The sequence below is a fragment of the Rhinoderma darwinii genome, chromosome 4 (assembly GCF_050947455.1).
Source record: "Rhinoderma darwinii isolate aRhiDar2 chromosome 4, aRhiDar2.hap1, whole genome shotgun sequence".
NCBI classification, from domain to species: domain Eukaryota; kingdom Metazoa; phylum Chordata; class Amphibia; order Anura; family Rhinodermatidae; genus Rhinoderma; species Rhinoderma darwinii.
In genome coordinates this window covers 194926740-194942688 of record NC_134690.1, presented here as the reverse complement: position 1 = coordinate 194942688, position 15949 = coordinate 194926740, and the positions used below count along the sequence as shown (strand labels likewise).

Here is a 15949-nt window from a genome sequence, read left to right as displayed (position 1 = left end):
CATTGTTTCTTCTCAGTAAAGTTTGGTCAGATACCTTATGGATTATACGGATAGGCCATCAATGTTTAAGTCCTAGAAAACCCTTATAAGCAAATGTGAGCTGTGATCGAGTGATATGCTTTATTTCTATAATTTACAGTGTTTGTGTCACCAGTCTGTATACTGAGTCATTAGTCAGTTGATTTCCTTGGCTTATTCTGTTTAGAGCACATCTGTCTATAGAGTAGATATATTCTGCTGTAATTTACACGATAAACATGTGTGAATGGAGCATAATCCTTCCTTTCTATATTTCACACTACAATCATGGTTTTAGAAAAGCAAATACTCTTACTATCAGTCACCGGTTTGGGTTGTGAACTCTTCAGTCTGAGAGAAGGCCGGAATCTTGTTCTGTCATTAAAGCTCCAGCTTTTTTGTACTTTTGTAGGACTTGCTTCTGAGGCCACATCAGTGCTAGGGGAGCGTCGATCGCCAACTGATGTTTGTCTGCCTTTTATACTTTGACCTCTTGGGCTTGCCATGCGTACTCTCTCCTTGAAGCTCAATTTCTGGCTGTGAAAAGGAGATTATAGTCATTCAAATTTGTAGCTGGTTCCATTTTAGGCTGAATTCACACAGGCTTAAAATGCTGCGCATTTCTGCAGCAAAATCTGCACCTGTTACTTGCAAATTTTGCTGCAGATTTCACCCCTTCTACATTGAAAAGGGTGAAATCCGCTGTAAACATCCAGAACAGAATGAGCATGCTACGGATTTGAAAGTCTGCAGCATACTCTGATTCCCGCCCAGAAAATGTTCATCAGAATGTGGATGAGAGTTGTTCAGATCTCACCCACATGGCTGGGACTGTAGTAGGCTGAAAATCAGCAGCATTTACATCCTATGTGAATCCAGCCTAAGTCTTTCTAATGTGAAGAATGAATAAAGGGGTTTTCCTAGAATCGGAAATCCTGTGAATTGGTATAATTTTCTGATCGTGGGGGCCCCACCGCCGGGACCCCCACTGATGGAGGAATTTGAATGTAGCGGCAGTCGAGCATGCGCACTTCCGCTCTATAATTGTCTATCGGATTTTCTAAAACAGTTGAGCGCAGTACTGTGCAGTTTCTCATAGCCATTGAATAGAAAGCATGCTCGATTGCCACTCCACTCAATTTCCTCCTTACTGCGGTCGAGCAGTAAAGCGGAACGAGGGTTCGGGACCCCCATTCTCACTATGGGTGAGCCCCCAGCGATCAGAAAATTATCACATATCCTGTGAATAGGTAAAAATGTATGATTCTGGGAAAACCCCTTTTAATCTTTGCTTCTAATTTTCTTTTATGAACTTATGACCTGATACATGTCATTTATCTAGTCACTTCAATAAACAAGGTATAAAGTCATCAGAGTAACTTTGGTACAAACAATATGCATGAATAGACACATTATAATTACAGCAATTTCATAACAGATTCGGTTATGACTCACAATGCAGGAAAAAAATATATTACAATATTACAGGTAATATGAGCAAATACACATGCAAGTTAGTTCACAGCAGGCAAATTTTCCATTTACTGAAAACACATCCTCATGCATGTTGCACGTTTTTACTATGTAGACAATGAATACAATTTAAATGTTATATTTGTTATCTTATGAATATAAAACTGGGTCAGTAACCTTATTTGAAATGTGTATATTTCCTAAAAACACCCGGCTGAAATATTTGTATGAACATCAGTGGAAATGATGTTACTTATTAAAGTTTGTACTGATATTCTGAAACGCTGAAAACAAATGATTGGATTATTTTCTATTTTGGTATGGCATTTTCAGTTAAATGGGTTTTCCGGTATGTTATACTGTTGGCCTAGCCTTAGAAGAGGCCATCAATGTATGATCAATAGTGGTTCCAACCCCAAGACCCTAAAAATATCCAAGAAAAACTCTTTTAAAGAGCACTAGAATTAATAAAATGCATACTACATGGAAGATTAGTATTCATATATATATATAATAGCTTCTAAATGAATTGTGAAAATGATAGTATTTTTGAAGCAAGTATCACATTATGGTCCCCTTCACATTTCGCTATTGCACTGCGAATGACGTTTACACCTGGAAGAGCTCCTAATAGACCAGAGTTTCCCAACCTTTTCAGGCTCAAGGCATCCCTGGAAAAATAACATTTCCTCAGGGCACCCCTACCAAAAATTATTCACAAAAAGACCAAAAACGGCTAAAAACAAGCACTACACTCTTAGGGTATGTTCACACAGTGTGTTTTTTGTAAGGCAGAAAAAAAATTGCACTGGTATTTAATGCTACTGTTTTATGTCTATTTCCATTGCACACAACTGCAGTAAAAGGTTTGTGTGAATGAAATCACAATGTAGTCCTTATGAGGCTGTCCCAACTACTGCATATACTGCTATAGGTTGCAGCATTTAGTGCTGGGAGCTCCATCCTGGTCTCAATCTAATCCCTTACATTTTATGGTGTATTTAGTTCCTGTAAAGTTTTAGGCATCTTAAGATTCATGCCAAATGAAAGATCTGACTCCCGTCAATAAAAGCCAAGAGCCGGCTCCAGATCAAGGCGGCGATTTGTTGTTTTATCTTATGCCGTTGTTCTCCAAAATGACAACGTTCACAGACTGACAATGATCAAGTTGTTCAGAAAACAGCTGTCCGAAATCCCCAATGTATGGCTAGCTTTAGGATCCTGTATTCAGTACGATATCCTTGATGGTAATCTTTTATTTATTATAATAGGGGCCACACCGCATCGCTCCTGTACTGAATACAGAGACCAGGAGAAGTAAAGTTGTTATATTTGGGAAAATTATAGACTGGCAATATTTTTTATTATAACAGGAGGTAGTTATTAACTTAAAGATGTTGTTTCATCTCGACAACTTCATTTGCACTAGAAGCTGGTCCGGTAATCAGCTGATCAATGCAGGTCCATTTTCATAAACCTCTGGTGATCACTAGGGAAAGATGCAACTGACCATGTAATACCATGGACAGGCTGGGTGCGCCAGAGTGAGCGCTATGATGTCCATATTAGTTTATAAGGCATATGGAAAGGGTTTATTAAGAGGACACAACCCATAAAAAAATTGTCTTGAGCACCTAGTCAAGAAATATTTCATCTTTATTAACAATACTGACGCACATGTATTGCAGTGCAAACTATCCAGATGCAATTATGACCAAGCTAAATACTCCCATCTCTCAACAATATCATCATAAATAAAATCTCCAAGTGATCATTTTCTCAGCAATACTGTAATTTGCTTTAGACATTATTTTCTTCGTACAAGTAGCTGACTAATGTTTGTCTATTTTCCATACTTTCTCTGGGTTGTTTCTAAAAGAGCTGTTAGGTGGATTGCCAATGAGCTAGAAAATTTACAGGGTTTTGGAAAATAAATTTGTGATCCATTAAATGGATGCCTGTTATTACACCAGCAAGGACTCTGGGAAAACGTAGCATTGTCATAAATGTTAAAGGTTTTAGAGACAAGTGACTTCCCAATGATTTTTAAACTGGTAAATATTGAATGCAGCACGTTAATTACTTCATAGATTTCCAGCTTTCTGTGACTGATCATTATCCCATACCATTATCATCAAAGTAATTTTGGATGAAATATGGTCATTGTTTTTTTTAATCAAACTGCACAGACTATATCATTAACATCTATGTCCGTTCCACACAGCTTGCTTTGCTGTTTTTGCACTACAGTATATTATTACAGTATGCAGATGTGTTATATTAATAAATGAGAATTCATGAAATCTCCATTTGCATATTGCTGTTTTTTTTAAATTGTGGTCTTGAAGCATGCCATAGGTGTGGTGTTTTTTGTGCTTTTTTTTCCACGACTGATGCGAATGTGTACAAATGGGGATATAAAAATACATGTACAAACTCTGTGTATAGGGTTTGCTTGACACAGGTTCTGTGTCGACGCCCGGGGTTAATCAGCCTTTATCAGCTCCAAGGTCTGCTAGGGTGACGCGATCTGTTACCACTAAGGCTTGCAGGCTGAGGAGAGGGAGAACCTATCACAGCCTGGCCTGACGGTTCTAGCTCCCGCCCTTGGTCTATTTATACCCTCACTTGCAGCATGTTCCTTGCCTGTGATTCTCTGGTTTCCTGGCTCTGCTATTCCTGCTATTTACCTGATTGACCGCTGTAACCCTTTTGACCCTGGCTTGCCTGACTATTTTCCTGCTCCGTTTTGCTACTACGTACTCTCCTGGTTTGACTTGGCTCGTTCACCTCTGCCTGTTGCTCTCGGTTTTCCGTGGGCAACTGCCCCTACTTCCCCTTTGCTTCTGTGTGCCCTTGTCTTGTGTTGTCTGTCTTGCACTTATTGAGCGTAGGGACCGTCACCCAGTTCTACGCCGTGACTTAGGACGAGCCGTGCAAGTCGGCAGGGACTGAGTTGTGGGTAGATTAGGGCTCACCTGTCGTCTCCCCACCCCGATTCATTACACTCTGTTTGGTTTAGGAGTCTAGTGGGCAGTCTCACACAAATATTGTCAGCCTTCCCAGTGTGAGCAAACATACAGAAATGGCTGTCAATCACTGAATGGAGCTGCCCACTGGACTCCTAAGCCCAGAGAGAGGAGGAATTGTGATCTATAAATTACAAGTTATACTGCATCTTTATGAAATACAAAATTAAATATCAATCTACTCAGCAAACACTGCTCTACACATGCTGCCTACAGAGTGTTTCCTTTTAACAATTAGGGCTAGTGACTTTTGCTACTTAGGACGACATATGATCCAGTAACTGAAAATAAGTTACTTTCTTATTTCAAGCATGGGGTGTCTTCTTTTTCTAAGGCACCAGTGGGCTGAGGTATAAGCTTGTATAGAATATTACCTGCTGGACCTTATTACCTTTCGATAAATTGACACTCCTTGTACGAATTACACATTTCCTAAATAGAGCTGCTAGTCTTTATAGTAACTACTGGAGCATATTTCCATTTTACTATCAGAATGCTCTACAAATATTAAAATTTTATCAAAATAGTGTCCCACACTTTTCAGCATAAAAGCGGTACTGAGAATTGTTCCTTTTCAGTATAAGGTGACAATTAGACTCAAAAGATTAGCCTCAAAATGCATGTCTGTTGAGTTGTAAAATAATTTCCTTGCAGTCTAGCAGCAATAAAATAAGGTGCTTAAACACAAGTTGGTTAGCACTAGACTTGTTCAAGTATCTGCATTAATTTGAAATGATACACAATGTATTGTTTATTGGCTAGATTGTAAGCCATTGTTGTGCTGTGACACTATCACATCATGACCATGAAGTACTAGTCTAAGCCAGTGATTTACAGCCTTATTACTATGTCTGTTAGCTGTTTCTAACATCATGTCCTTTCTGTAACTAAAAGTTAATCTTTTAAAAACAGCTTCTTGTGCACACAGCTCTTAGCAGCTTTTGTCAGTGCCATAGACTTTGAATGGAGAGGCTGAGTGCATGCTCGACCGCCACTCCATTCAACTTCTCCTGGCAGAAGCCTTATGGCTGGGGGTATCGAGGGACACGGGAACCCTGTTGTGGTGATTGTGGTTGTCCCAGTGGTAGGACCCCCACTTATCCAGCAGTTATCACCTATCCAGGAGATAGGTGATAATTTATTACCGGAATACTCCTTGCATTACTGTAACTCATTACTAATCGTTATTCCCCCTCACCAAACTCTCCCCATTCTAGCAGCTACCAGGCTCATCTTTCCGTCCAACTGCTATACTAATTCCTCTACCCTGACCCTCACTACTTTTGTCTGAATTATGGATTACTTGTCACTTTAAAATTTAGAGTGTTCTTGTACAAACAAAATCATGAATTAAAAAGTGCTGTTGTAATGGCAGGGGGTAGGGAGACGGACAAGTGAGCCCTAATCTATCCGCCACTCTGTCCCTGCCTACTTGCAACGACCCGCCCTAGGCGACGGGGTACAACTGGGCGGCGGTCCCTGCGCTCAGTAAGTGCACGACAAACACGACAAACATACAAAGGAACACAAGCAAGAAAAAGGGGCCGTTGCCCACGGCAACATCGTGAGCAACCAGAGTGGTGAACGAGCCGAGTCAAGCCAGGAGTGTGCGAGGTACAAAACGAAAAGCAGAAGAGTAGTCGGTAAGCCAGGGTCTGTATGGAGCAGGATCAAAAATAGCAGGAGCTGTAGCTGGGCCAGGAAACCACAAGGAAAGAATCACAAGCACCGAGGGACAGGAAGTGCAGGCTTAAATAGACCGAGGGCGGGAGCTAGCTGAGTCTGACCAGGTTACGATAGGTTCTCCCACTCCTAAGCCTGCCAGCCTGAATGGTGGAAGCAGGAGTTAGTCTCAGGGATGTATTCTCAGGTGCTGACTGATTAGTTCTGGGAGTTAACCCCGAAGCTGTGCCTGGCAGATCCTTTACAGCTGTAGAATATATTGTCACTATATAAATAAAGATTATTATTATTGGGGAACCCTTGAGAAATGTTTACACTAGGAAGCTTTGCGTAGGGACAGTTAACCCCTCGGCAACATGTGTGGTAACTGTATTACACAGCCTCGAAGGGGAAGTATGGCCGGGATCAGAGATCTCTCTAGTCCTGGCCATATAACCACTTAGATACCGCGGTCTAAGGCGACCGTGTCATCTAGGCCATTTGAAAGAGGGGAGCGACCCCCTCTATCAGCCCAGCACCCCCTTTTTCACAGCACTGTATGTGTGTGAGTTTGTGTGTGTGTGTGTGTATATATATATATATATATATATATATATATATATATTGATATATATACACAATGCATTAATGTGTTTTTTTTACTGAGGAGGGGCTTCTTTCTGGCCACTCTGACATAAAGCCCAGATTGGTGGAGTGCTGCAGTGATATTCTTAATAAAAAACTGATCCAGAGTGCTCTGGACCTCAGACTGGACCGAAGGTTCACCTTCCAACAAGACAATGACCCTAAGCACACAGCCAAGACAACACAGGAGTGCCTTAGGGACAACTCTGTGAATGTCCTTGAGTGGCCCAGCCAGAGACGTGACTTATACCCAACCGAACGTCTCTGGGGAGACCTGATAATGGTTGTCCACTGACGGTCCCCATTCAACCTGACAGAGCTTGAGAGGATCTTCAAAAAAAAATGGCAGAAAATCCCCGTATCCAGGTGTGCAAACCTTGTGGAATCATACCCAAGAAGACTGGAGGCTGTTATCGCTGACAAAGATGCTTCAACTAAGTGCTGAGTAAAGGGTCTGAATACTTATGCCATATTTTAGTTTTTCCTTTTCAATAAATTAGCAAAGATTACTAACATTCTGTTTTCACTCTGTCATTATGGGGTATTGAGTGCAAAATCTTGGGTAAAACGTGAATTTTTCTTTACTTTAGCACAACATAGCAAAATGTGAAAAAATGTAAAGGGTTTAAAGACTTTCCGAATGCACTATATATATATATATATATATATATATATATATATATATATATATATATATATATGGAAAAAGTTTTAGGACACAGCTCTTAATCATTGAATTGATGTCCCATTGCCACACGTGTAAAAAAAATAAAATCCAACACCTAGCCATGCAGTCTGCCTTTACAAACACTTGTGAAAGAATGGGTAACTCTAGAGAGCTCACTGAATTCAAGCCTAGTACTGTAATAGGATGCCGCAATTGCAAAAGGTCGTTGAACATTCTGCCCTATATATTCCAAGATCAACTATGAGCGGTATTATTGCAAAATGGAAGCATTTAGGTACCACAGCAACTCAGCCACAATGTGGTAGACCACGTAAAGTTACAGAACGGTGTCCCTGAGTGCTGAGACCCATAGTGCCCAAATGTCGCTAACGCTCTGCTGACTCAACTGCAGAGTTCCAAACCTCCTTTGGCATTAACATCCGCACAAAAACTGTGCGCCGGGAGCTTCATGGCTGTAATGATGGGGGTAGGGAAACGGACAAGTGAGCCCTAATCTACCCGCCACTCTGTCCCTGCCTACTTGCAACGACCCGCCCTAGGCGACGGGGTACAACTGGGCGGCGGTCCCTACGCTCAGTAAGTGCACGAGACAAACAGACAAGGGTACACAAAGCTAAGGGAAATGGGGCAGTTGCCCACGGCAACACCATGAGCAACTAGAGTGGTGAACGAGCCGAGTCAAACCAGGAGTGTACGAGGTACCAAACGCAGAGCAGGAGAGTAGTCAGTAAGCCAGGGTCAGTATGGAGCAGGATCAAATAGTTAGAAGCTGTAGCTGGGCCAGGAAACCACACGAGAAGAATCACAAGCAAAGGAGGAACAGGAAAGGCAGGTATAAATAGAAAGAGGACGGGAGCTAGCTCCGTCTGGCCAGGCTGCGATAGGCTCTCCCACTCCTAAGCCTGCCATCCTGAGTGGTGGAAGATGGAGTCAGTCTCAGAGACATAGACTCAGGTGCAGACTGATTACCTATGGGCGTATACACAGAAGTTGTGCCTGGCAGATCCTTTACAATGACATGGATTTCCATGGCCGAACAGCTGCATGCAAGCCCTTACATTACCGAACACAATGCCTAGCATCGGATGGAGTGGTGTAAAGCATGCCGCCACTGGACTCTGGAGCAGTGGAAACGTGTTCTGTGGAGTGACAAATCACGCTTCTCTATCTGCCAGTCTGATAGACGAGTTTGGGTTTGACGAATGCTAGGAGAACGTTACCTGCCTGACTGCATTGTGCCAACTGTAACGCCTCATGCACACGACCGTTGTGCCACTCGGGCCATTTTTTAAGGCATCCGAGTGGCACCCGATAGTCTTCACGGACCCATTCACTTTAGCGGGTGAATCGGGTCCGTGAAGAAATTATCTGTCTCCGATCCGAGGAAAGATAGGGCATGTTCTATCTTTCCTCGGATCACTGACAGGACTCGGCCGGCGCACACGGTCGTGTGCATGAGGCGTAGAGTTTGCTGGAGGAGGGATAATGCTATGGGATTGTTTTTCAGGGGTTGGCCTAGGCCCCTTTAGCATACCAAGATATTTTGGACAATTGTATGTTTCCAACATTGTGGGAACAGTTTGGGGAAGGCCCTTTTCTGTTCCAGTGCACAGAGCAAGGTCCACAAAGACATGGTTGGGTGACTTTGGGTGACTTTGGTGTGGAAGAACTTGACTGGCGCTGAACAGAGCCCTGACCTCAACCCCATCAAACAACTTTAGGATGAACTAGAACGACTAGGTTGCGAGCCAGGCCCCCTCATGCAACACCAGTGTCTAACCTCACAAATACTCTTCTGGATGAATGGGAAAAAATTCCCACAGACACAATCCAAAACCATGTAGAAAGTTTTCTCAGAAGAGTGGAACCTATTTTAGCTGCAAAGGGGGTGTAATGCCGAGGTAGGGAGACAGACAGGTGAGCCCTAATCTACCCGCCACTCAGTCACTGCCTACTTGTAACGGCCCGTCCTAGGCGACGGCGTACAACTGGGCAACGGACCCTACGCTCACTATGTGCACAACAGACAAACAGACAAGGGTACACAGAAGCTAGGGGAACGGGGCAGTTGCCCACGGCAACACCGTGAGCAACAAGAGTAGTGAGCGAGCCGAGTCAAATCAGGAGTGTACGAGGTACCAAACGCAGAACAGGAGAGTAGTGAACGAGCCGAGTCAAACCAGGAGTGTACGAGGTACCAAACGCAGAGCAGGAGAGTAGTGAACGAGCCGAGTCAAACCAGGAGTGTACGAGGTACGAAACGCAGAGCAGGAGAGTAGTCAGTAAGCAAGGGTCTATATGGAGCAGAGGACAAAAGTACAAGCAGCAGCAGCAGAGCCAGGAACCGACAGAATCACAGGCAAAGGAGGAGCAGGAAGTGAAGGTATAAATAGACAGAGGGAGGGAGCTAGCACCGTCTGGCCAGGCTATGATAGGCTCTCCCACTCCTCAGCCTCTAAGCCTGATTGGTAGAAGGAGGGGTCACTAGATCAGACTTAGGAGCAGGTGCAGACTGACTAACCACGTGCGTCGACACCAAAGCTGTGTCTGGCAGATCCTTTACAGGGGAGTTCAACTCCATATTAATGCCTATGGATTTGGAATGTGATGTCATAAAAGCTCCTGTAAGTGTAATGTCTAGGTGTCCCAATGCTTTTGTCTATAAAGTGTGTGTGTATTTATTTATATATATATATATATATATATATATATATACATATATATGTAGATATTGCATGGTATACATTTCCTTTTTGTACACAGACGTGTTGAAAAGCAATGTTGACTACACTTTTCAATGCAGTTGGGGCTACTGGCCAAAAGGACACTGTTTTGGCATACATTTGGCTATTGAAGCCTATGGGCACATCGACATATACATCAGTACAATTTTCCAGCCTATACACCGATCATGCACCACAGCCTTGTGGTGGAATTTAATATGTTGGAATTCTCATATAGATGTACCTTTTTACTTACTGTTTTACTGGTTTGTCATCTTGGTGTACCAATAAAGTGAAACAGGATTTACTACTATGACAGGGTTATAATTAGAGAGATTAGAAATTAATTTTGACTGATGAAATAATCAGATTATAGACATGTAGACAAATGTCTTATTTCAAAGTTTTAGCAAAAACCTACAAGGTTTTGTGTGCTGGTAATAAATGTAAGACGGTATGCCAAAGAAGAATAAGGATGAAGAAGGGAAGAAGTGGAATGTGGGGAGCAATTATTTTGTAATGTAAAGCCTAGATGCATATATTCTCCACCATCTATGGGATTAATGAAAAAACTGATCCGCGAGATAATAAATATGGCAACTATGTTCAAAACGGACTTTAGCAAGAGTGTTAATTTCTATAGGTAATTTAAAGTCCCAAAATAAAACTTAAATCCAATTAAACACTCTTCATTCTGGTATAGAATAAAAGAATATAAATGCAATGTATCGGCCTTGGATGTTTGTTAACTGTGTTTGTATGTAGGGTAGAATACCAAACCTAGGTATGCACAAATATTGAAAAGAATGGTGCAGGGAATACATAGTGGATCATAGTGGTTATTATGTAATAATATTAAGTACAAGTAACTTGTCCTTCTTAATATTTTCAGCTTTTACGGAAACCCCATGCTTATAATCTCACCTGCATGGTTCCCGACGATTGGAAGCTCCACAGGTATCTTCTCACTGGCCTGCATGCAGTTCTCATGGAACCTGTATACGTAATAAGTCACAGTTATCTCTGCGCTTACGCGCATAGTGAGTTATTCCTCTGTGTAAAGGTCACGGGGTGGGTCATGCCAACCACTGCCAGGGAGCTGTGCATGTGAAGGCAGACTAAAGAATAACCTTCTAGAAGACACACGTGAATCTCCTCATCATCGAGGAAAATGTAGGTGAGACTTTAGGGATGGGCACCTCAATTTTAGGGGGAAAAAAATAATTTTTAGCTTTTGCCCAGTGTGTCACTTTAAGTCATTATTATGTAAAATAATAAAATCATTTTATTACATTTTACAGCTTTTACAATAAACATTGTCCCTAATTCACAAAACATTTCTGGTTTAAATAAACTTTTCTTAACTACATTAATTACACATGCACTTATGTAACTATTTAGCATGCAAACTAATACACTACCGTTCAAAAGTTTGGGGTCACCCAGACAATTTTGTGTTTTTCATGAAAACTCACACTTATATTTATCAAATGAGTTGCAAATTGAATAGAAAATATAATCAAGATATTGACAAGAAATTATTATTTGAAATAAAAATCATTTTCTCCTTCAAACTTTGCTTTCGTCAAAGAATGCTCCATTTGCAGCAATTACAGCATTGCAGACCTTTGTCATTCTAGCTGTTAATTTGCTGAGGTAATCGGGAGAAATTTCACCCCATGCTTCCAGAAGCCCCTCCCACAAGTTGGATTGGCATGATGGGCTCTTCTTGCGTACCATACGGTCAAGCTGCTCCCACAACAGCTCTATGGGATTGAGATCTGGTGACTGCGCTGGCCACTCCATTACAGATAGAATACCAGCTGCCTGCTTCTTCCCTAAATAGTTCTTGCATAATTTGGAGGTGTGCTTTGGGTCATTGTCCTGTTGTAGGATGAAATTGGCTCCAATCAAGCGCTGTCCACAGGGTATGGCATGGCGTTGCAAAATGGAGTGATAGCCTTCCTTATTCAAAATCCCTTTTACCTTGTACAAATCTCCCACTTTATCAGCACCAAAGCAACCACAGACCATCACATTACCTCCACCATGCTTGACAGATGGCGTCAGGCACTTTTCCAGCATCTTTTCAGTTGTTCTGCGTCTCACAAATGTTCTTCTGTGTGATCCAAACACCTCAAACTTCGATTCGTCTGTCCATAACACTTTTTTCCAATCTTCCTCTGTCCAATGTCTGTGTGCTTTTGCCCATATTAATCTTTTCCTTTTATTAGCCAGTCTCAGATATGGCTTTTTCTTTGCCACTCTGCCCTGAAAGCCAGCTTCCCGGAGTCGCCTCGTCACTGTAGACGTTGACACTGGCGTTTTGCGGGTACTATTTAATGAAGCTGCCAGTTGAGGACCTGTGAGGCGTCTATTTCTCAAACTAGAGACTCTAATGTACTTGTCTTGTTGCTCAGTTGTGCAGCGGGGCCTCCCACTTCTCTTTCAACTCTGGTTAGAGCCTGTTTGTGCTGTCCTCTGAAGGGAGTAGTACACACCGTTGTAGGAAATCTTCAGTTTCTTGGCAATTTCTCGCATGGAATAGCCTTCATTTATAAGAACAAGAATAGACTGTCGAGTTTCACATGAAAGCTCTCTTTTTCTAGCCATTTTGAGAGTTTAATCGAACCCACAAATGTAATGCTCCAGATTCTCAACTAGCTCAAAGGAAGGTCAGTTTTATAGCTCCTCTAAACAGCAAAACTGTTTACAGCGGTGCCAACATAATTGCACAAGGGTTTTCAAGTGTTTTCTTATCATCCATTAGCCTTATAACACAGTTAGCAAAACACAATGTACCATTAGAACACTGGAGTGATGGTTGCTGGAAATGGGCCTCTATACACCTATGTAGATATTGCATTAAAAACCAGACGTTTGCAGCTAGAATAGTCATTTACCACATTAGCAATCTATAGAGTGTATTTCTGATTAATTTAATGTTCTTTATTGAAAAAAACTGTGCTTTTCTTGCAAAAATAAGGAAATCTTTAAGTGACCCTAAACTTTTGAACGGTAGTGTATATTTAAAAAAATGTGTATATATATATATATATATATATATATACATATATATATATATATATATATATATATATATATATATATATATATGTAAATGTTGCATGCTGGACAGATAAGAAAAACATACACTTATACTAGTTTTAGATGTAGTCCTTTGAAATTATTTCACTATACTAATATCACCATATTTGGCAATGTAGATAAGTCAACCGGCAGTATAATCATTAGCACGCAATATTATACCTTAAAGTTAAAAGGATGATCTGAAACTTCTATCCAAAAGGATTTTCTTCCCAAGATAATGACCCAGATCTTATTAGGAGAATACAAGCAAAGCATTTCATGGCACTTTCATCAGTCACCTTTCTGATGTAATATATTAACCCGTACAGTAAGGCTGGATTCACACGTGCAGATTTTGCTGTGGATTTAATTTTCACCCCTTCTACATTGAAAAGGGTGAAATACACAGTGAAAGTCTAGATCAGAATGAGGAGGCTGCAGATTTAAAAATCTGCAGCGTTTCCATCCCATGTTAATTCAGACCTAGTCATCATTTCTATTATCTGTCATTAAGTATTTAAGTATTTTACAAAATGGAGGAATATATATATATATATATATATATATATATATATATACATATTTATACACACACACACACACACACACACACACACACACACACACTTTTTACTACATAGCATCCAAGTGAAGTAGTTAATTTTTGCAATTAGTGTAAATACTTTTAATTTTGTCAATACCAAATTCACAGTTACTGTTTTCCTTTTTATATAAATATAAAAGCTATTATTGAAAAAATTTACTCTGTACAATTGTTTTGGAAAAAATACTTGGTTATATGCATATGTTTTCCTTTTCTAAAAGGACTGCATGCTATTCCATGTCAAGTATCAGCCTGACCAACCTATAATAGCTTATTAATACAGAATTACATGGAGATGGTGCTATGTAAAAATGGAAGCTATTTACTAGACTTGTTATTAATGTTATCTTCAGCAAAAAAAAAAAAATAATAATAGTTGAGAAATAATTATTGTTAAATTGTTAAAGAGGCTCTGTCACCAGATCACGCTGTGCTGTCATTCATAGAAACTTTAACGAAGTGTCGGGAGTGTGAATAGACATCGCATCCTGCCTGGAGGAAATGTCTATTCACTCTCAAGACACTTCGGTAAAGTTAATTTGGGTGTATGTGACAGCACAGCGTGATCTCGTGATATCACGCTGTGCTGCGAGTACTGCTAAAAATGAATGGAGAGAAGTGTATGACGCTGATTGGTCAGCGTCATACACTTCTCTTCACAACGCCCAGTTTTCTATTAAGAAACTAATTAGCATAAATCTAAAATTGTTCATAATTTGCTCAAAATTGATAGTTTTTCTAAATAAAAACACTGTTGTTATCTACATTACAGCACCGATAATCTGGTGACAGAGCCTCTTTAAAGAGACTCTGTCACTCCATTTTAAGTGCCCTATCTTGTAGATGATGTGATCGGCGCTGTTATGTAGATTACAGCAGTGTTTTTTATTTAGAAAAAAAACGATCATTTTTGATGGAGTTATGACTTATATTAGCTTTATGCTAATGAGTTTCTCAATGGACAACTGGGCGTGTTTTACTTTTTGACCTAGTTGGCGTTGTGGAGAGAAGTGTATGACGCTGACCAATTAGTGACCAATCAGCGTCATACACTTCTCTCCATTCATTATATCGCTATGTGCAGCCACATACACACACTAACATTACTGCAGTGTCCTGACAATGAATAGACATTACTTCCAGCCAGGACGGGATGTGTATTCAGAATCCTGACCACTTCTCTGCACTACTCTGTGATTTACAGCATAGCACAGCGAAATCTCGCGAGATTATGCTGTAAGCTGCCATTTACAGCGATATCTCGCTGTAAATCACAGAGAAGTGCAGAGAAGTGGTCAGGATTCTGAATAGACATGACGTCCTGGCTGGAGGTAATGTATATTCACTGTCAGGACACTTCAGTAACGTTATAGTATTTGTGTATGTGGCTGCACATAGCGATATAGCTATATCGCTATCTGCAGTGTAAATGAATGGGGAGAAGCGTATGACGCTGATTGGTCAACGTCATACACTCCTCTCCACAACGCCCACTTGGTCAAAAGGTAAAACACGCCCAGTTGTCCATTGAGAAACTCATTAGCATGAAATTAATATAGGTCATAACTCCATAAAAAACGATCGTTTTTCTAAATAAAAAACACTGCTGTAATCTACATTACAGCGCCAATCACATCATGTACAATATAGGGCACTTATAATGTGGTGACAGAGCCTCTTTTAAGCAGGCATCCTTTTCTGCAGACTGAAATAAAGTCTATAGAGCCACAAAACCGTGCCATTTGAGGCTGCATAGCTTATAGCCGTACATTGTTTATGGGGCTCCTTATAATCTTACTTTTGCATGCTTACTACTTCAGCAGCCCTTTAAGCAGTCTATACTTTTATTTTTTAATCTTACCATAAATTTAGCCGAGGAAGGAACAGAAAGCAGAAAACCAGCAAATACAGACAAAAATATAAATGTACAAAAATACATTCAAAGAGGGAAAACAGAACAAACAAGAGAAGTAAGGAAAAAATACAGAATACTAATAATTTCTAGGTCCAAAGACAT

General features: G+C 40.7%; 1 protein-coding gene across 2 annotated transcripts in view; it reads right to left on the bottom strand.

Moving 5' to 3' along the window:
- KCNQ5 (potassium voltage-gated channel subfamily Q member 5) overlaps positions 1 to 15949 on the bottom strand; it is a 660896-nt gene that overhangs the window by 85041 nt on the left and 559906 nt on the right. For both annotated transcript variants that reach the window (XR_012883164.1, XM_075862030.1), the window contains exon 10: positions 335 to 555. Coding sequence is in view for 1 of the 2 variants with exons in the window: in XM_075862030.1 (XP_075718145.1) it covers positions 335 to 555 (221 nt within the window). In the remaining variant the exon portion in view is untranslated. The remainder of the gene's footprint in view (positions 1 to 334; positions 556 to 15949) is intronic.